The 21,139-nt window shown below is 44.7% G+C and overlaps 1 protein-coding gene across 3 annotated transcripts in view; it reads right to left on the bottom strand.

The window, feature by feature from the left end:
• cep83 (centrosomal protein 83) overlaps nucleotides 1-18,825 on the bottom strand; it is a 47,473-nt gene extending 28,648 nt beyond the window's left edge. The window contains exons 1-5 of one of the 3 annotated variants that reach the window (XM_055652790.1): nucleotides 18,523-18,825; nucleotides 10,706-10,974; nucleotides 5,351-5,501; nucleotides 1,317-1,409; nucleotides 1,071-1,202 (exon numbers count right to left, since the gene is read on the bottom strand). In XM_055652790.1, the coding sequence (XP_055508765.1) occupies nucleotides 1,071-1,202; nucleotides 1,317-1,409; nucleotides 5,351-5,501; nucleotides 10,706-10,857 (528 nt within the window). In that variant the 5' untranslated portion in view covers nucleotides 10,858-10,974; nucleotides 18,523-18,825. Of the gene's footprint in view, nucleotides 1-1,070; nucleotides 1,203-1,316; nucleotides 1,410-5,350; nucleotides 5,502-10,705; nucleotides 10,975-18,522 lie in introns of those variants that run through there. The other 2 variants (XM_055652791.1, XM_055652792.1) reach the window with 2 other exon arrangements.
• Nucleotides 18,826-21,139: the final 2,314 nt, after the last annotated feature.

Genomic DNA, 21,139 nt, shown 5'->3' with positions numbered 1-21,139 from the left:
TTGCAACTCAAAACCACACCACAATGTCATGCCTTTATATTGTTTGCAGCTAATCCAAATCTGCACGTAAATGATTCACCACTAAATTCATGAAAGCAAAAGAGCACTGATGACTCATGAACCAGGTCAATAGATACTTTTAAGGCGGAGATTGCCAGATTCTTGTTTAGTAAGGGTGTCAAGGGTTATAGGCAGACGGAAGGAGAATGGGGTTGAGAGGGAAAGATAAATTAGCCATGAAGGAATGGCGGAGTAGACTTGGTGGTCTAATACTGCTCCTAGAATTTATGAACATGAATGCAAACTATAAACAGAAGGTTTGTATTACTGATGATACCTCCAAGTATTGCTGTTGTGGAAACAATATTGCCATACTGAATATCAACTCAAGGGATAATAAATGCAGATTTACCAATTTTAGCAATGTCCCGAGAACAGCCAGTGAACTAATTCAGTCCAGTTGAGATGAGAAATAGTTTACTTAAAAAATCTCAATCCACATCTGAAGTGCAAAAATAAATGCAAAAGGAAAACCAGTTTTTAAAAAAGTTGGAAGTTTGAACCTCTTTACTATAGCCTTTTTATTTCTGTCAAATAAGGGAGGAATCTTCAATGGAGAACAGACTGAGGTTTACGATTTTATTAAGGACTGAAACATATTGCAAAGGATTGTCTGGTTCCCGAAAGATCCCGCTCTGTTCAAATAAGAGAGGTGAAAGCAGAACAGTGGTAGCCAGCTTAAATGCATGGCCGGAAGAAACAATACTGAGAACAACAGCATGCAGGGAGAAAAGGCGATGATGAATGCAAAAATACTGGGGCATCCTACGGATTCAACTGTTTATGGGCGTGCACAACAGGTTAGAGGTAGAGTGGCCAACACGATAAGACACAATGTGCTGGGGTAATTCAGTGGGTCAGGCAGCATCCCTCAAGGATATGGACAGGCGACGTTTTGGGTCAGGATCCTTCTGAAGAACCAGCACTTTGTGCCTTTCTTTTGCAGGCCAGCATCTCCAATTCCTTGTTTCTATATATCATGACAGGAATTCATCATCAACTATTCTTACCTCAGCTTCAAATTTGATCGCTTTCTCACTCAGGATTCGTTCATTCTCTTCCTTTTGATGCTCAATCTCTGATTTTAGGAACGTGTATTCATATCGCATTTTATTATATTCAGCTCTGTATCTTTCGGCTTCCTAAAACATTAAAGTTTCAGTTTCAGTTTCATACAACAAACTAGCTAATTTTTTTTTTTAGATCAGTCAAAATTGTTATTAATAAGGAATGATTTTCCTTGGCGTTATTCTCACCTCTTCTTGTTTCCTGAAGCGTTCCCTCATAGGTGCCTCAAGATCTTGTTGTATTTGTGCTTTTAATAACTCCAGTTTTTGAGGTGTTACTATCTGGGCAACAAAATAGGAAAGGTCATCAAATGCAGAAATAATTTCTTCTCATTTTAATTTCATTAAAGTCTGTATCTTCTTTTGCTAGATTCCATGTACAGCTTTGTAGGGTAATTGTCTTCTGTAAATTGTCCCTTGTGTGTAAGATAGTGCTCGTGTATGGGGCGATCGCGGTTCGGCGTGGGCTCGGTGGACTGAAGGCCCTGTTTCCACGCTGTATCTCTAAAGTAAAGCCCTACACTGTATAGGGCCCAGGAATGATATGGACTGAGGCTGCAGAGGACCAGAGGTGAACATTTACACAATTACCCTGCCACCCCCCATGTGGGGCTGGTCCACGTACCCCAACAATTGTCAGGCCTGGTTTCAAATTCAGAATCAAGTTTGCTTGGGTAGCTTCTGCACTCTGATAATCACTCACTGTTCAATTACTCATGTAATGCAGCCCAACAGCTCCATGTTAACTTGCAAATCCCAAATCTTCAGTTTACCGTCTCTGTACCCCTACTGCTTATTTTCACTCTTTTACTGATCAAGTCCCCTTTGATTATTTTGCCACGTTTGCTATAAGGGGTGATTTACAAATTCCAGTTGGCCTCCTGGCATTTTGGAGCGGGGCAACCACCTGCTGGAAACTCATGCCATGCCATGGACAGAACAAGCAAACTCCACACAGACAGCAATTGAGGTCATGAACAAAGGCAGGTCCCTGGAGCTAAAAGGCAACACAATAACACTTGTGCCACTGTGTTTTGCTATTTTCCCTGCAGATTTCTGAAAGTCCCGAGCAAATTAAAATCTTTATCTCAAGGTTTCACTCTGTGCAATAACTCATGTGACAACTGAAACAATTGGGGTATTTTCATTTTATTTTACTACTGAATAGTTTGTAATTCTGAAAACCATAATTGTGAATTTCACCAGAAGGATTAAATCCATCAGCATTTTTGTTAAAAAACAAATATACTTAAAAACATTCATATAAACTCTAACAATCAATGTTAATGGGCAAACCTACAGATGAATGAGTTCTAATATATAACCTTGTCACTGAAATCAAAATCTGCATATCATCCATCAAATGAGGTTCATGTTATGGTTCCCATTAGCTTGCAATATAATAAGGAAGGTAAAGTTCGATGACATCTCAGTTCGGCACAGTGGCGCAGCAGTAGAGTTGCTGCCTTAAGGGCCTGTCCCACTGTACAAGGTAATTCAAGAGTTCTCCCGAGTTCTCCCCTGATTCGAGCTCGTGTAATGTACGTAGGGGCTCGTACGAGTAAAAAGTAATAATTATTTTCATCACGGGTATTTTTTCACTCATGGACATTTTTCAGTGTTGAAAAAACGTCACGAGTTTACCGGATTTCCCGAGTACCTACCGTTACTCGTACGAGCCTCTACGTGACATTCACAAACTCCTACGTACCCGCTACATACATTACACTAGCTCGAATCTGGGGAGAACTCGGGAGAACTCTTGAATTACCTCGTACAGTGGGACAGGCCTTTTACAGTGCCAGTGGCTCAAGTTCGCTCTGGACCACGTGTGCTGTTTGTACAGAGTTGTATGTACTTCCTGTGACTGCTGTTTTTTTCCCCAGGTGAAGTGGTTTCCTCTCACATTCCAAAGACGTGTAGGTTTGTAGGTGAATTGACTTCTGTAAATTACCCTAGAATCTAGGGGTGCCAAACTGGGACAACACAGAGCTAGTGAACGGGTGATCGTTGTCGGTGCGGGTTTTGTGTGGCCCGAAGAGCCTGTTTCCACGCTGTATCTCTAAATTAAACTATCTCCATTACAGCATTTAACTACAATTAAGACTTCTGTCTTGATCACTTGGATGTTCCAGATTTAACTTTCTTATATTTACTACAGAATGTGTCTTTCATAATTTCAAGATTTCACTGCCCATTATATACCCAAGTTGGGTAATGCAGGAAAACATAACAGCTAACTCATCAAGCTTCCATTCACAACAATGCAATAAGTGATTACAAAGCATGTGTTCAACGATGAAAACACAAGGTGCTGGAGGAACTCAGCAGGTCGAACATCATCTGTGGAGGCAAAGTGTTGAAGTTTATCATAGAGGATGATTTGTCACCTGTCCTCACTGATTGTGTCCTGTTGGTCAGGAAGTCAAGGATCCCGTGCAGAGGGGAGCACCAACTGCAAGTTCCACGAGTTTGGTGATGAGCTTGGTTGGGATAATGGTATTGAAAGCAGAGTTGTGGTCTATGATTAAGCATCTAATGTAGGCGTCCCTCTTATCCAGGTGTTCCAGGAATGGGTGTTGGGACTGGGGAGATGCCAAGCGCAGTTGACCTGTTGTGGCGGTAGGCAAACTGCAGTGGATCAAGGTTGCTTGGTAGCGTGGATTTAATGTGTGCCATAATCAGCCTCTCAAGTACTCCATGATGGTGGATGTAAAGGCAATTGGACTGTAGTCATTAGAGCATGAGATCTTGCTTTTCTTTGGCACCGGGATGATGGTAGTCTTCGTGAAGCAGGTGGGCAGCTCAGAAGGGAGTAGGGAGAGATTAAAGATGGCCATGAAAACTCCCGCTAGTCGGTCAGTGCAGTTCCTAAGGACGCAGCCAGAGGCTCTGTCCGGGTCAGTTGCTTTCCTTGTGTTCACTCTCAGGAAGGCCGATCTAATTCCTACAACCATGACTCTGAGAAAAGGCACACTCGAGTCTCACGGGCCTTCTGCGCAAAGCAAATTTAGAATGCGTTGTTCATCTGAATCTGAATCAGGGAGGGCTGCATTATCACCAGTGATGCTGCCCGACCACGTTACAGCCAGTTTGTAGTATTCAGCCATTGCCACAGTTAATGGGTATACTGGGACTCAAATTTGGAAGAAGGAGAACTGATGATGATTTGATACCACTCCGGCTTTGTGGATTTAGGTTGAATGATGAGGCCAATGTCGGAACAGAACATAGATGGGACAGGTGCTCACGGGATGGTGGGAGCCGCGGGAGGGGAGGGGAGTGGGGGCGGGGGAGGCTAGTTTGAGGTCCTCATGGACGGTTCTGTGGGTTTCCTCTGGTTATGATGTCTGGAATCTAAGATCACAGTTCTCCTTCCTCCCTCAAACCACTCCATTAAATTTATCTCCCAATGCTGTTTTTTAATCCCTATTGTCTGAACATGGCTTAACACAATTCATGTTTGAAAAAAACTCAGTTGGAGCAACTTTGTATCTATTGCCACTTTGTATATATTGCCACTTGTTATGGGCCTGTCCCACTTAGGCGATTTTTTAGGCGACTGTCATAGTCGTAGCAGGTCGCCGGAAAAAAACGCCTACGACAAAGTCTACGACAAGCTACAACAACCTATTACCTAGTCGACGTCAAGGTATGGCAAGTCCCGACAACCGGCGACCCATTAGGACGTCCACCTAAGACCACACCCACCCACGACCACACAGGCGACAACCTACGACAACCGAAATCAACCAACGTCCACCAGCGACAAGCTACGTCCCTGTCGGCGACAACTGAAGATATTCAGTTGACGTAGGTAGTCGTCAATGGAATTCACCAAAGTCAGCACCGGCGACAACCTACGTCACCTGGTGACAACCTACGTCAGGAGAAGTTAAGTTACGCTCATTGGCGTCAAGCCCACTGTCGCTGACTCTCGCCAAAAAATTTTGAACATGTTGAAAATCCAGCGATGACCAGAAAGATGCTAAGACTCTTTGGGCGACTGAGGAGACAACTCACGACACTTGTGGCGACTGCCATGGGGTACTGATTGTGGATGATCAGCCATGATCACATTAAATGGCGGCGCTGGCTCGAAGGTTCGAATGGCCGACTCTTGCACCTATTATCTATTGTCTGTAGTCGCCTAAAAAAATGCCTAAGTGGGACAGGCCATAAGGCATTTGCTTAGATTACATTTAAACAAACTATAATGTCACCTGCATTTTCAGTTCCTCTTGTTCCCTTGTTTTATCCAGTAATTCCCCACGAAGTTCAGCAAGAAGTAGTTGGAATTTCTCCTGAGTACTTTGTTTGTCTGTCAGCATCCGTGTTAGTTCATTCTGGGATCTTGTGTATTCATTCTGCAACCTGCAGCAACAGTCAAACATTTTTACATGAGTATTGCCATGCAACACATTAAAAAAAAATGATGGTTCTATAATTCAAAAGATTGAAGTGCATATTTCATAAGTGCATAACCTCTATTGGGTTGTGTACTGCTTTAGTTGCAAAGAACACTTTTCTGACAAGGCTTTTTTTAAATATAAGCAAACTCCTGTTTGACGGCACTGGGCCTGTACTCGCTCGAGATTAGAAAGACGAAGGGGGACCTCATTGAAACTTATGGAATAGTGAAAGGTCTGGTTAGAGTGGATGTTGAGAGGATGTTTCCACTAGTGGGAGAGTCTAGGTCCAGACGTCTTAGCCTCAGAATTAAAGGACGTTCCTTTAGGATAGGCAAGAGGAGGAATTTCTTTAGTTACAGGGTGGTGAATTTGGGGAATTCATTGCCACAGAAGGCTGTGGAGGTGGTCAATTGATATTCTTAAGGCAGAGATAGATATATTCTTGATTAGTATGGGTGTCAGGGGTCACGGGGAGAAGGAAGGAGAATGGGGTTAAGAGGGAAAGATAGATCAGCCATGATTGAACGACGGAGTAGACGATGGGCTCCTATCTCTTATGAACTGTAACAGGGCATCAGTCTGGCTATCTACCCCTTACACCTTGTTGTAGAACAGTGACTAGAACCAGCCATACTAATCCACACTAGTGACGTCTTACTGAGATTTCTCCTCGCATCTGAGGAAGACGTGTACCATGAGGAGACGGGGATGGGGTATGGTGTCTGCAATAACTACCCAATTAAATGTTCTTACTACACCCACACATAATATAGTGTACAAAGGAACTGCAAATGCTGGTTTACACAGAAGATAGACTCAAAATGCTGGTGTAACTGAGCGGGTCAGGCAGCATCTCTGGCGAAAAGGAATAGATGGCATTTCGGGCCGAGATGTTTTGGTCTGATGAAAGGTCTCGACCCAAAACGTCACCTATTCCTTTCCTCCAGAGATGCTGCCTGACCCGCTGTGTTACTCTAACATTTTGTGCACATTATCTTCAGAGTACAATCAGTAAATAGGATTGGAAACCTCTCCTACAGTGTCCTGCAGTCAGGAATAAGTTCAAGTTATATGCCTAGAAATTCGAATGAAGTGAGCATATGAATGATTGTATTTAATATCTTGGCCCATTGCGTCAAGTTTCAGTTACGTCCATGATCTCACATTTTTGCAGGCAAACATGTGCTGTCCTGTCTTTCTCTTGCAAACCTATGGTGGTGAAGTAGGCAGATGCCTAGTCTGGGTTCGGTGGTGGGGAGATGTTTGAGCTCAGCATTTGGCGGGGATGGGGTATGGTAGGATTGCAAATGGACTTCCTGTATTGACTTTGGCAGAGATGGTTGCAGTCAGAAACATGGTTTTACTTGTGTTGGGAGCGGAATACAGGGAATGGAATTGGAAAGTGTCAGACTGACGTGAGAAGGTTAGAAGTGGGAGTGGGGATCAGAGAATTTATGGTATCCATGAAAAAACATGGGACTGGAGGCTTGGAATTTGTGTCGGATCAGTGACTTTAGAAATACAGCATGGAAACAGGCACTTCGGCCCACCGAGTCCGCGCTGACCAGAGATCACCCCATATACTAGCACTATCCTACACACTAAAGAGACAATTTACAGAAACCAATTAACCTACAAACCCGCACGTCTTTGAATAAGGGGGGGGTGGGGGGAACTGGAGCACCCGGAGAAAACCCGACCTGTCACAAGGAGAATGTACAAACTTTGTACAGACAGCACCCGTAGTCAGGATCGAACCCGGGACTCTGCCGCTGTAAAGCAGCGACCCTACCGCTGAGCCAGTGCCGCAGTGATCGGAGCTCATTAGATTATTGAAATTGGATTAAGATGGACAACATTGGGAAAGCTGCAAGTCAGGTGTGTCACCTGAAGATCGGAAACTATAAGGGGTTTTCTTCAAGGACAAAGGCCGAAGGACACTGGTAACTACCTGGCCGATCTTGCAGATCTCACAGGGAATATCGGGTGGCGGCGTAAGTGGCAGCCTCACCAACAGCCCGTCTCGTCCCTTTGTTCTCTTTAGTCTGTTTCTATTTGTATGTTTTAGTGTATCTTTAGTTTTGTGTTATGTGGGGGGGTTGGGGGAAACTTTTTTAAATGTCTTCCCCCGACGGAGATGCAACTTTTTCCGTATCATATATCCGTCCGCACTGCTGCCTAACATCATGGAGCTGGCAATCCCTTGGTTCTGGATTGATTTCGGGAGCTCCAACCGCAGGAGCTTCGACCGCCGACTGCGTGACCTTCGATGGCCCTGACTGCGGAGGAAGAAGATAAAAGTTATTCACCTTCCATCACAGTGGGGAACGTGAGGTCACCAAAAAACAAGATGGAAGCGCTGCCTGCACTGGTGGGGACGGAGGGATTGCCGGGAGTGCAGTGATAGAAACATAGAAAATAGGTGCAGGAGTAGGCCATTCGGCCCTTTGAGCCTGCACCGCCATTCAATATGATCATGGCTGATCATCCAAATCAGTATCCCGTACCTGCCTTCTCTCCATACCCCCTGATCCCTTTAGCCACAAGGGCCACATCTAACTCCCTCTTAAATATAGCCAATGAACTGTGGCCTCAACTACCTTCTGTGGCAGAGAATTCCACAGATTCACCACTCTCTGTGTGAAAAATGTTTTCCTCATCTCAGTCCTAAAAGATTTCCCTCTTATCCTTAAACTGTGACGCCTTGTTCTGGACTTCCCCAACATTGGGAACAATCTTCCTGCATCCAGCCTGTCCAACCCCTGAAGAATTCTGTAAGTTTCTACAAGATCCACCCCTCAATCTTCTAAATTCTAACGAGTACAAGCCAAGTCTATCTAGTCTTTCTACATGTGAAAGTCCTGACATCCCAGGAATCAGTCTGGTGAACCTTCTCTGTACTCCCTCTATGGCAAGAATGTCTTTCTCAGATTAGGAGACCAAAACTGTATGCAATACTCCAGGTGTGGTCTCACCAAGACCCTGTACAACTGCAGTAGAATCTCCCTGCTCCTATACTCAAATCCTTTTGCTATGAATGCTAACATACCATTCGCTTTCTTCACTGCCTGCTGCACCTGCATGCCTACTTTTAATGACTGGTGTACCATGACATCCAGGTCTCGTTGCATCTCCCCTTTTCCTAATCGGCCACCATTCAGATAATAGTCTACTTTCCTGTTTTTGCCACCAAAGTGGATAACCTCACATTTATCCACATTATACTGCATCTGCCATGCATTTGCCCTCTCACCCAGCCTATCCAAATCACCTTGCAGTCTCCTAGCATCCTGCTCACAGCTAACACTGCCCCCCAGCTTCGTGTCATCTGCAAACCTGGAGATGTTGCATTCAATTCCCTCGTCCAAATCATTAATATATTTTGTAAATAGCTGGGGTCCCAGCACTGAGCCTTGCGGTAATGCACTAGTCACTGCCTGCCATTGTGAAAAGGACCCGTTTACTCCTACTCTTTGCTGCCTGTCTGCCAGCCAGTTCTCTATCCACATCAATACTGAACCCCCAATACCGTGTGCTTTAAGTTTGTATACTAATCTCATAGTGATCTCGGAGTTTGCGGGGACATCGCGCCATGAGAACATCCTGGAGTCTGGTGCGGCTTTGTGGACGGCTTTCTGACTGTTCGGGCGAACAGGGGGTGCAGAGAGTGACAGTCGGTACAATGGATCACATCATGGTGAAGAACGTGTGTGTGGCCCGGACATTGAACTGATGGCTGTGGGTCGCTGCTTATGCTGTGTGCCCGCGGTGGTGGCTGTTTATGTTTAATCTTTATGTAATTTTGTATCTTGTTTCTTTTTTGGTATGACTGTATGGTAAATCAAATTTCACTGTACCTTGGTACACGTGACAATAAAGGACCATTGAACCATCGAGTAAGAGTGAATTAATCTTAGAAAACATGCAATGTGGTTTAAAATCCCCTGTAATGTTTCCAAATAATTTAACCACAAAAAACATCAGTATAACTGGCAAGTCCCACAGGGTGCCTGCTCTGTTTCCTGTTTTCCTTCAATGATTAGTTTTACAATCAAAGGTGAAAGTATTGGGCGGCACATGGCGCAGCGGTAGAGTTGCTGCCTTACTGCGCCAGACACTCGGGTTCAATCCTGACTACGGGTGCTGTCTGTACAGAGTTTGAACGTTCTCCCCGTGACCCTTGTGGGTTTTCGCTGGGATCTCCGATTTCCTCCCACACTCCAAAGATGTACAGGGTTGTAGGTTAATTGGCTTGGTATAATTGTAAATTGTCCCTAGTGTGTTCAGGATAGCACAAGTGTACGGGGATCGCTGGTCGGTGTGGACTCGGAGGGGCTGAAGGGTCTGTATCTCTAAACCAACTAAACCATTTTTACTTCCCATTATAAGTTCACCTACTTTACTAATTTACTCGCTAACCTTTATTTCTCCCTTCATCAATTTTTTGGCCCTATGTTGACACTCCCTAAAATTCTGACAATTCTCAATCTTACCACATTTCTTGGCAGCATTTTAAACCTCTTCTTATAATCTACAATTACCCTTTACCTCCTTAGTTAACAGTGGATGGATCACTTCCCTGGGAATATTATTGAACTCCATCCCAATTAAAACAGGACAGTACCAATCCACAAGGAACTAGTCACAGTCCTACATTGAATGATCTGGGACAGCAGTTTTTAAATATAGTGCATATTTGTACAATAGGGCGGCATGTTGGCGCAATGGTATAGTTGCTGACTTACAGCGCCGGAGACCAGGGTTTGAACAGGATTACGGGTGCGGTCTGTACAGAGCATGTACGTTCTCCCTGTGACCGCGTGGGTTTTTCTCCAAGATCTCCGGTTTCCTCCCACATTCCAAAGACTACAGGTCTTTGTGGTTTAATTGGCTTGGTATAAATGTAAATTGTTCCTGGTGTGTAGGGTCGTGTCAACGTGCGGGGATCGCTGGTTGGTGCGGACTCGACGGGGCGAAGGGCCTGTTTCCTCACTGTATCTCTAAACTAAATTAAACTAAGTATTTGTTCTGAAGTCACCCAGGCTTCTATACACACTTCCCTCCAATTCCTCACCCTCGTACATTCACATCTCTGTGTTTGTCTGCAAAAATGCACAGCATTTTAAGATTTGCATAGTTTCTAGTAAATTAAATTGCTGGCAATACCTTGTGTGCTCAGCCTTCAGTGTTTGATAGTTGTTCTTGTGATGTTCACATCTCATTCTCTCATCAATTAACATCTTTTGCAGCTCTGAATCCGCTCCATACAGATCTACTCCCACATTTAGTGGAGACGGCTGTCGGGGAAGATCTTCCATTGCAGAGCACCAACGAACAGATGTCAGCGCTAAAAAAGGATTTGGGAACCAGCTCACAAGAAACTCTCTTCTGAATAACACTTGTCACATGCCTGGAAACCTCACTGCTGAATCCACCTGAAATAAATTGTCACACAAAATGTCATGATCACATGTTCTCACTCAATTATTAACCATTCTGAATTGTTGCAACACACATATTAATAAAATAATTCTCATTTAGTTTGCAGGAGAAAACAAGAAATCTTTAAAAATTAAAATACCAGAAAACTCTAAAGCAGGGCAATGCAATGAACTGTACTTACTCACACATCCCAGGATCCTGGATGTGATCTTTGATCTGTCTTTAATAGGCAACTGATTTTATTTTATCATTTCACCGGGTGGCACTGTCAACGATGGCAGCCTCACCAATGGTCTGTCTGCTTTTTTCGTCTTTTTTGTTATTTTTAGTGTGTTTTAAAAAGTTTGTGTTAACGTTCTCTGATTTGTTTTATGTGGGGGTGGGGGGTCAGGGGAAACCTTTTTTCAATCTCGTACCTTGCCGGGGATGCGATTGTTTTCTGGATCGTATCTCCAGTCGGTCTGCGGCCTAACATTATGGAGCTGCCGGCCTTGCTCGAGACTGACTTTGAGCCGTGGACTTACCATCGGAGCGTGCAATCCCTTACCTGGGATCGACGCTCGTACGGCGACCTGCGGATTTCACCATCGAGAAGCTCGCAGTCTCTCGTAGAGACTGATATCTGGATGCTCCAAAGTCGCAGGAGGTTTGACTAGCCCTGACCCGGGGTCCGATTGCCCGGCACGTGGAGCTGAGATCCCCCCCGATGCGGGAGCTTGATCGTCCCGACGCGGAGGGCCCAACAGCTGGTTGCGGGAGACAAGATCGTCTTGTCAACGGAAGGCTCGAGGCCCCCGACCGCGGGAGAACAAAGAAGGGCAAAATTTTTTTTTCTCCTTCCATCACAGTGAGGAATGTGGAGGAGTCGCTGAGGTGGATGTTCATGTTAAAATGTATTTTGTGTGTTTTGTTGCTTTTTATTGGTATGACTGTATGGCAAATCAAATTCCTCGTATGTTGCAAACATACTTGGCTAATAAAGTATGATTATGATATGATCTGGTTTTAATTGGATAAAGTAATTCGACAGCACGATTTGAGCTGATCCAATCGCCTCCTCTGTGTTCCTGCTGGATTTTTGAGATTAAAAGTTGTGCTAATGCTTTAAAACACCAAGAGCTCCTATTCTGAAGTCCAGCTAAAGTTTCATCCTCTTTAAAAGTGGCTACAGATGAACATCAGGCATATACAACTCAAGACCTCACTGTGATGTTCTTCAAGGTCAAATGCCAGCTGTGTTTTTTTCTAATTGTGTCTAAGTTTGCACATAACACCACCACAGTAGGCCAGTTGTGTAGGAAGGAACTGCACATGCTGGTTTAAACCGAAGATAGACACAAAAAAGCTGTAGTAACTCAGAGGGTCAGACAGCATCTCAGGAGAAAAGGAGCAGGTGACGTTTTGGGTCGAGACCAGATCTCTGTTTAAGAGATCGGACCAGACCAGAGTGCCAATCCAGAGCATGAGCATATCTCGAACAAAGATGAGACAGAATGCAGGAAGGAGATAGAGAACACAGTAACATGGTGTCAAGATAACAACCTCTCCCTCGCTGTCAGAAAAACAAAAGAGCTAGTCATCGACTTTAGAAAGCGGAGTGGAATACAGAATCAAGAGATTTGAATGCCTATGCTTAAGTATCACCAACAATTGATCTTGGTCCAATCACATTGATGGTTTAGCCAAGAAAGCACACCAATGCCTCTACTTCCTCAGAAGACTATTGAGTTGTCTTCAACGACCCTTCGATTTCTATAGATGCACCATGGACTATAGATGCACCATGGAAAGCATGGAAAGCACCCTATCAGGATGCATCACAGCTCGGCTTAGTAACTGCTATGCCCATGACTGCAAGAAATTGTCAAGAGCGGCATAGTGGTGCAGCTTTAAAGGTTGCTACCTTACAGTGCCAGAGATCCGGTTTCAATCCTGACTACTGGTGCTGACTGTATGGAGTTTGTACATTCCCCCTGTGACCGCGTGGGTTTTCTCTGGGTGCTTCGATTTGCTCCCACACTCCAAAGACGTGCAGGTATGTAGGTTAATTGGCTTCTATAAATTGTAAATTGTCCCTAGTGTGTAGGATAACGCTAGTGTAGGGGTGATCGCTGATCGGTGCAGTCAGTGGGCCTAAGGGTCTGTGTTGTATCCCTAAACTAAAAAAAGGTTGTAGACATTAACGAACAGTAGAATATTTGAAGATCCATCTAGTACATCAAGCAGACCAACCTCTCCTTCCTTCCCCCCCACCCCATTAACTCTGTGTATGCTTCATGCCACTAAAATAAACAAGGGCCACTCACACCACCTCAGTCATTTCCTCTTCTGCCCTCTCCCATCGAGCAGAAGGTACAAAAGCTTTGATGCAGGTAGCACCGATTTATGGACAGCTTCTTCTCCATTGCTATCAGACTCTTGAACGGACCTCTTATAAGTCTCTTATAAGACAGAGATTATAACGGACCTCTTGTAAAAGAGATTTTTAATCTCAATTAGACTTCTCCTGGTTAAATAAAGGTTAAATAAATAAAAAATAAAAAGAAGCCAAGGATGTATCCTGATCCCACAATCTACTGAATTGTGTCCATTACACTCTTTCTTGTATCTGCAGTAGCTGTATAATTATATTCTGTACGGTTAGATTGCATTCATTTTTGGATGACCAACCTGAACAGAACACAAAACAATGTATCTCAGTACACATGTCAATAATAAACCCTTACCAAACCTTAAGTAAATACCATTTGGGCACTAGAGAGCTCCTTCCTGGTTATCAAAACCCTACATTCCTGGAAGAATGAATGCAGAGGTCATACTGACCGTTAGAATTGCACCTCTTAAAATCTATCCCGTCAAAAATAAGATGGATTTTCAGACATTCTGATGCCAGTTAATTTTGCCAATTGTGGTTTTGACTGGGGCAATGCAATGAACAAATGAGCTAAGAGCCTTTATTTTCTCAACCTAACAACCTGTGAGTGCCTCACCCCTGACTTTCCATCAGTTTACTCAGAGGCCCGTAAATCTGCAGAAAGTGACAACTTAATTGTTCCGATTTGGGCAGCACAAATGACAAATAAACATTGTTGACTGGAGGCCAGGACCTACCGTGGTGCAAATAACAGAAGCTGCAATACAGCAACATTTCTTGTGCGAGGGAAATAATCTAAATTGTAAATGAACTGTACAGAGCTCCAGCCTGAATATTGGCCTCAACCCTCTGTCTTCTATCAGTAAGCCAGTTCTGAATTCACAAGGTCAGAGATAAGAAAAAGCCCAAAAGCCTCAATTGAAGATTATAGCTGTAGGATTGTGTCCTAGATTACATTAAAATTACTTCTCCTACCCCCACCCCCGCCATGGTATTTTGTTTAAAATCACATTACACTTAGGAAACAGTAATTCCGTCTTCTCTCCTCTCCTGTTGGGCAGATGGTACAAACACTTGAAACCATATACCACTGGATTTAGGAACAAACCTCTTCCCGCCTGTTATCAGAATACTAAATGGTTCTCCAATAAACTAGGGTATAGTCCCAATATGTTCAAGAAGGAACTGCAGATGCTGGAAAATCGAAGGTAGACAAAAATGCTGGAGAAACTCAGCGGGTGCGGCAGCATCTATGGAGCGAAGGAAATAGTCACCGTTTCGGGCCGAAACTCTTCTTCAGACGGTCCCTATCTTATAGTCCCAATCTTCCATCCTACATCATTGAGGACCTTGGATTATTTCTCTATAACTAACACCATAATGCTGCAACACGATATTCTGTACCCTGGTATTTTTCTCTTTGCACTATCTGTTGTAGTAGTATATAACTTGACAGTACTCATGTATCATGTGATTTGATTGGATAGCATGCAAAGCTTTTCACTGTAACTCAACACTATCTTCTATAATCTCTCTGTAACCGTTGGCACCATTATTAAACAAGAACCAATCAATCTCCCCTTTAAAAAAATACCTAGAGCCTTGGCCTCCACAGCCATCTGTGGCAATTAATTCCACAGATTCACCAGGTTAGGATCGAACCTGGGTCTCCGGCGCTGTGAGGAAGCAGTTCTACCAGCTGTTGATGCATCATTTTGCAATTATTTCTGAGGATGCTTCGAGAACATCTTTGAAGTCGTTTCTTTGTCCTTTAGCAATGTCTTGCCATGGGGGAGATTATTATTTGCTTTAAGCCACCAAAGTGAAAGCAGTTTCTTCAGAATGGGACGTTATCCAGGTTACTCCACCAAATGGGAGAAGTAACTGAGGAAAGGCAGGGAATTATTAACCTAACATTTTTTTTCAGAAAATTACTCAACTCACAGAAGTAAGTTCAAATGGGCCCTTTCGATTCATGTTCTCCAATCAGACTGTGATGCCTGGCTACACTAACCTCTTTGACTGCATTATGCTTGTAACCCTCTGCATATTTCCTATTCAAGTACCTGTCCAAATACCTTTTAAACGTTGTAATTGTATCTGCCTTGTCCATATTTTGGGGCAATTTGTTGCAGATAAACACTAACTGTGTGAAACTTATCCCTCAGATGTCCTTTTAGTTTCTTCTTTATCACCTTAAACCTGTGCACTCTAGTTCTGAACTCCCCTGTCCTGGGTGAAAAAAATCATGACCCTCATAATTTCATAAAAAGGTGATACCTCCTATGTTCCTGTGCAAATCAACCCAGCTGGTTGAACTTCTCATAACTGCAGCCCTCTCTTCCAAACAACATATTGGTGATTCTAAGGTAGACACAAAATGCTGGAGTAACTCAGCGGGACAGGCAGCATCTCTGGAGAGAAGGAATGGGCGACGTTTCGGGTCGAGACCCTTCTTCAGAAGACCCTTCTCTCCAGACATGCTGCCCGTCCCACTGAGTTACTCCAGCATTTTGTGTCTACCATCGAATTAAATCAGCATCTGCAATTCTTTCCTACACATATTGGTGAATCTCTTCTGCACTGTTCATAAGTTACAGGAGCAGGATTAGGCCATTTTGCCCATCAAGTCTACTCCGCCATTCAATCATGGCTGATCTATCTTTCCCTCTCAACCCCATTCTCCACCGCATAACCCCTGACACCCGTACTAATCAAAAATCTATCAATCTCCACCTTAAAAATATCCACTGATGGCCTCCACAGCCTTCTGTGGCAATGAATTCCACAGATTTACCACCCTCTGACTCAAGAAATTCCTCCTCATCTCCATTCTAAAGGTACGTCCTTTTATTCTGAAACTGTGCCCTCTGGTTCTAGACTCTCCCGCTAGTGGAAACATCCACTCCACATCCACTATAACTAGGCCTTTCATTTCTCAGTAGCTTTCATTGAGATCCCCCCCCCCTCAACCTTCTAAACTCCAGGCTATCCAGAACCAGAACCTGCATCAATTAGCAATATATTTCAATAGTTTTAGAAAGTTAAAATGTAATTAGATGTTTCAAATATTATGGATAGATTAAAATAATTTCTGTTAGTTGTAATGTGTAGGAAGGGGCTGCAGATGCTGGTTTAAACCGAAGATAGACACAAAAAGCTGGAGTAACTCAACGGGACAGGCAGCATCTCTGGAGAGAAGGAATGGGTGACGTTTTGGGTCGAGATCCTACTTCAGACTCTGAGTTCGGAGTTTGTAGAAGGGTCTCGACCAGAAACGTCATCCATTCCTTCTCTCCAGAGATGCAGCCTGTCACGCTGAGTTACTCCAGATTTTTGTGTCTATCTTGTTAGCTGTAAAATCTACGACAAGGTTTAACAATATTAACATTAAACCCAGACAATCAGGAATGAATCAGGAATTACGCACCTTAAAAAAATTGGAATTCTTTCTGCAAAAGTTTACTAATATTTGGTCTATTATTGATTTTAAATTTTGTATTGGGTTTATATTACAGAAGATATTAAGAAAAAAGTGGCAAATAAATAAATAAGCTATGATCCATATTAATGGCATATCTGATTCAAGTTAATCAATATCTAGTCTGTCCTAGTGAGTCCTGTTTAGGTTTAGTTTTTTTTCACACCTGTACCGTGGAACAATAAAAAACATTGTTTTGCAGATAATCCAAAGAGATCATATATACTCTTCAGAACTACAATCAAGGCAAATTGAAGTACTATAGATGCAATAGAAGGGGGGAATTTATAGAGTGCAGAATATAGTGTAGGAAAGAATGATACAAAATGCTGGAGTAACTCAGCCGAGTAGGTAGCATCCGAATCCTTCTCTCCAGAGTTACTCCAGCATTTTGTATCTATCTTCGATAGTGCAGAATATAGTTCTCAGTATTGTAGAGCATCAGTTCCATGGACAAAGTCCAATGTCCACAATTGGGTAAAGGTGATTTGGACAGTACCCGAGCTTATGGAAGGACTGTTCAGAAACCTGATACCAGAGGGAAATATTTTAAAGGAACTGCAGATGCTGGAAAATCGAAGGTACACAAAATAGCTGGAGAAACTCAGCGGGTGCAGCAGCATCTATGGAGCTTCTTAAGGGTTTTGGCCCGAAACGTTGCCTTTTTCCTTCGCTCCATAGATGCTGCTGCACCCGCTGAGTTTCTCCAGATTTTTTGTGTATCAGAGGGAAATAAACTGTTCCCTAGTCAGAGGTAGACAAAAATGCTGGAGAAACTCAGCGGGTGAGGCAGCATCTATGGAGCGAAGGAATAGGCGACGTTTCGGGTTGAGACCTTTCTTCAGACTGAACAGTATGTCAGTATGCTTCCCTAGTCAGTATGCTTTGTACCTTCTACCAGTCAACAGGGAGAAGAATGCCGGGGTGGGACATGTGTTGTTTATGTTCGCTTGTTTTCTGGAGGCAGCCTGAAGTGTAGATGGAGTCGATGGTTGCAAGTCTGGTCTGTGGTACGGACTGGAATACATCTATAACTCACTACAATTTCTTGAAATTCCAGAAACACTGCCTGAACCGCTGAGTTACTCCAGCTTTTTGTGTTTTGTGTTAAACTTTGGTTTAAAACAGCTTCTGCAGTTCTTTCCGACACAATTTCTTGTCGTCTTTTCCTGAACCAAGCTGAGATGTAACTTGACAGCATGTTTTCTATGGTGCATCTGTAGAAGTTTGTGAAAGTCATTGGAGACATGCAAATTTCCTCAGTTCTCAGGCAGTAGAGGCATTATTGTGCCTCCTTGAGTGTCACATCAATGAGGTGCGGAGGTTAAAAAGTATAATTTAATCTATGTAAACACAGTTAAAAATATTATTTCTTGATCTCACATACACTTTGCTTTATTTTATCTTGCATCAGTTATTTTTCAAATGTTCATCGATGCTATATTCATGAATAGGTTATGTAGAATAATGTTTAGATAGGAACTGCAGCTTTGGTACAATATTGCAGCTTTGGTCACAAGGACCAAACGGCCTAGTTCTGCAATTTCTAACGTTTGTTATATTCTGGTGAAATGCGACACTTTAGCGCCGAGGTTAAGCGGGGAATCTGCAGTGATTGCAGCCCTGATTGCGCCCACGCCCGATCAACCACCCTCCACAACCCCCTGAGACGGAGTCGGACCCTACCGTCTGCGGTCCGCGCTTCCAGTGAGACGGGGTAGACCTTCACGAACACCCCGCTGGCAAAGGCCGACCCGCTCCGAGGCCTCCGGCCTAGTCCGCCCTCGCCGCTCCTCCTGGTTGTCCGGGCAACGGCGAACGCCCCTCCACAGCGGCAGCGCCCGCCGGCCGGCCGGGCTTTTGGCGGGCTCGGCCTTCCCCTCCTACCGAGGGAGCGCTGTTGTTGTCTGCAATCGGCAGATCCGAGCCCCGCTGTCGCAGCTCCCCCCGGTCACAAGCCGTCACCGTGTGGGAGGGGGAGGCGGGGGGGGGGAGGCCGGTCGCCAGCGGCTTGAAAAGCCCGAGGCCGAGGCCGCAGGCGGGACCGAGCAAATGGCGGCGGGAGGAGTGGGAGGCGGGCTCTCCCCAGGTACCTTCCCCAGTAACCGCAGGAGATGCAACACCTGCCCCTAGACTTCAGTCTGAAGAAGGGTCTCTCCAGAGACGTCACCCATTCATTCTCTCATGAGATGCTTGCCTGTCCCGCTGAATTACTCCAGCATGTTGTGTCTATCTTTGGTGTAAACCAGCATCTGCAGTTCCTTCCTATACCTCCTCCCTCGACTCTGTCCAGGGACCCCTATGGTTCATTCAGGTGAGGCAGAGATTCACTTGCACCCCCTCCAACCTCATGCACAGTTCCAGGTGTGGACTCTATATTTCAACGAGACCAAGCGTAGACTGGCCGATCATTTCGCTGAACACCTCCGCTCAGCCCATCTGGGTCTACGATCTCCCGGTTGCTAAAAGGCCTGTCCCACTGTACGAAGTAATTCAAAAGTTCTCCCGCGTTCTCCCCTGATTCGAGCTCATGTAATGTACGTAGCGGGCACGTAGGGGCTGGTACGAGTAAAAAGTAAAGGGCCTGTCCCACTGTACGAGGTAATTCAAGAGTACTCCCGAGTTTCCCCTGATTCGAACTCGGAGAATTACGGTAATAGCCGCTCGTAGGTACTCGGGGCTCTCGTGGACATTTTTCAATATGTTGAAAAATCTTTACGAGCTTACCGCGTTTCCCGAGTACCTGCTGTTAGCGTTACGAGCCGCTAAGAGACGTCTCGAGCTCCGACGTACCCGCTACGTACATTCTACGTACTTACCACGAGTTTGATTCGGGATCTTGGGAGAGCTCTTGAATTACCTCGTACAGTGGGACAGGCCCTTAAACACTTTAACTCCCCTTCCCATTCTCACACTGAAGGGCTTGCACAGCCTAAAGTTGTAGGACAACTTGTTCTATTTGATCTTATTTGATTGTGCACGCCAGGTTGATTGCATTCGTCGAAACAGGGCGGACCACATGAAGGTTGCAATCTCCCACCCCTCTCCACCTCCATTTGATCTCAAGATGAGGCTTTCCACTCCTGGTCTTTCAATAGTTAAAATAGACTAATCGGAATATTGATTAGTACACGATGCTGATTTAATGCCAAATTGAAATATTAGAGCTCAGTACTCTTCCTCAAACTCACACAGATGCGCAAGAATTCAACTATTGACAAAAATCCCACCAATTCCATTTAAATGTAGCATCCACAAATTGTAGATCAGTTAATGGCGTCGTCAAGCTCGTCAATATTAGCGGCGCGACTCACCCGTTGCAGCGGTCCCTACAGCCTGTCTGTCTTTTTTTTATTTTTTGTCTAGTTAAATGTAGTGTTGGTGTTTTTTTAATACTGGTTTTAAATGTGTATATGTGGGGGGCGGGGTTTGGGAGGGGGAAACTGTTTAAACTCTCTTCCCTGTCCGGGAGACCTGACCTTTACCCTGTCGGGTCTCCGTTGTCGTTGGGGCCTAGCACCGTGGAGCGGCCTCCAACCTGAATGACCCGGGGGCTCGGGAGACTGCGGAGCTGCGGACTACTCACCATCGTGGGGCTGGCCGGCCTCGGAGCGTGGGGAGCGGTGGTGACTCGCTGCTGCGACTCGACTCCTGGGGCTCGCGGGCTCCAGCAACGCAGCCACAGGTCAGGTGGACTGGGACATAGGGAGCTTGCGGGTCCGGGGGGAGAGACCGCTTCCCGGAGCTCCCGCAACGCAACTTCTCCAGCCCGTGTCGCGGGGTTGGAATGACCCGGAGCGGGGACGTACATCGCCCAGCGCGGCTTCATGGCCGTGGGACATTACAGCGCCCGCCGGGGGCTCCAACACTGACTTTTAGACCGGGAGCGGGGCCGTAAATCGCCCGGCACGGGCTAAAATGGCCGTGGGACTTAGCATCGCCCACCTGGGGCTTGGACATTGTGAGAGAAATGGAGAACAGGGGAGGGAAAAGACTTTGCCTTCCATCACAGTGGGTTCACTGTGATGGATGTTTGTGTGAATTAAATTGTGTGTCTGTCTGTAGGAAATTGTCTTTGTTTATATGACTGTGGAAACAGAATTTCGTTTGAGCCTCACTGAGGCTCAAATGACAATAAATGGTATTGTATTGGTAGTGTATTGTATTGTAATTGCTCCAACATTCCTCAATCTATTTCATCACAAGGTTGATCCATATTTCCAATAAACAAGGTGGCTACTTCAGACCCAAGGTCAAGCTGAATAATAATAGTCGAACTGCAAGATGCAAATAACACTTGCAT

Source organism: Leucoraja erinacea, chromosome 22 (genome assembly GCF_028641065.1).
Source record: "Leucoraja erinacea ecotype New England chromosome 22, Leri_hhj_1, whole genome shotgun sequence".
NCBI classification, from domain to species: Eukaryota; Metazoa; Chordata; class Chondrichthyes; order Rajiformes; family Rajidae; genus Leucoraja; species Leucoraja erinaceus.
Note: the sequence above shows the minus strand (reverse complement) of the source record. Positions and strands in the feature narration are given on the sequence as shown.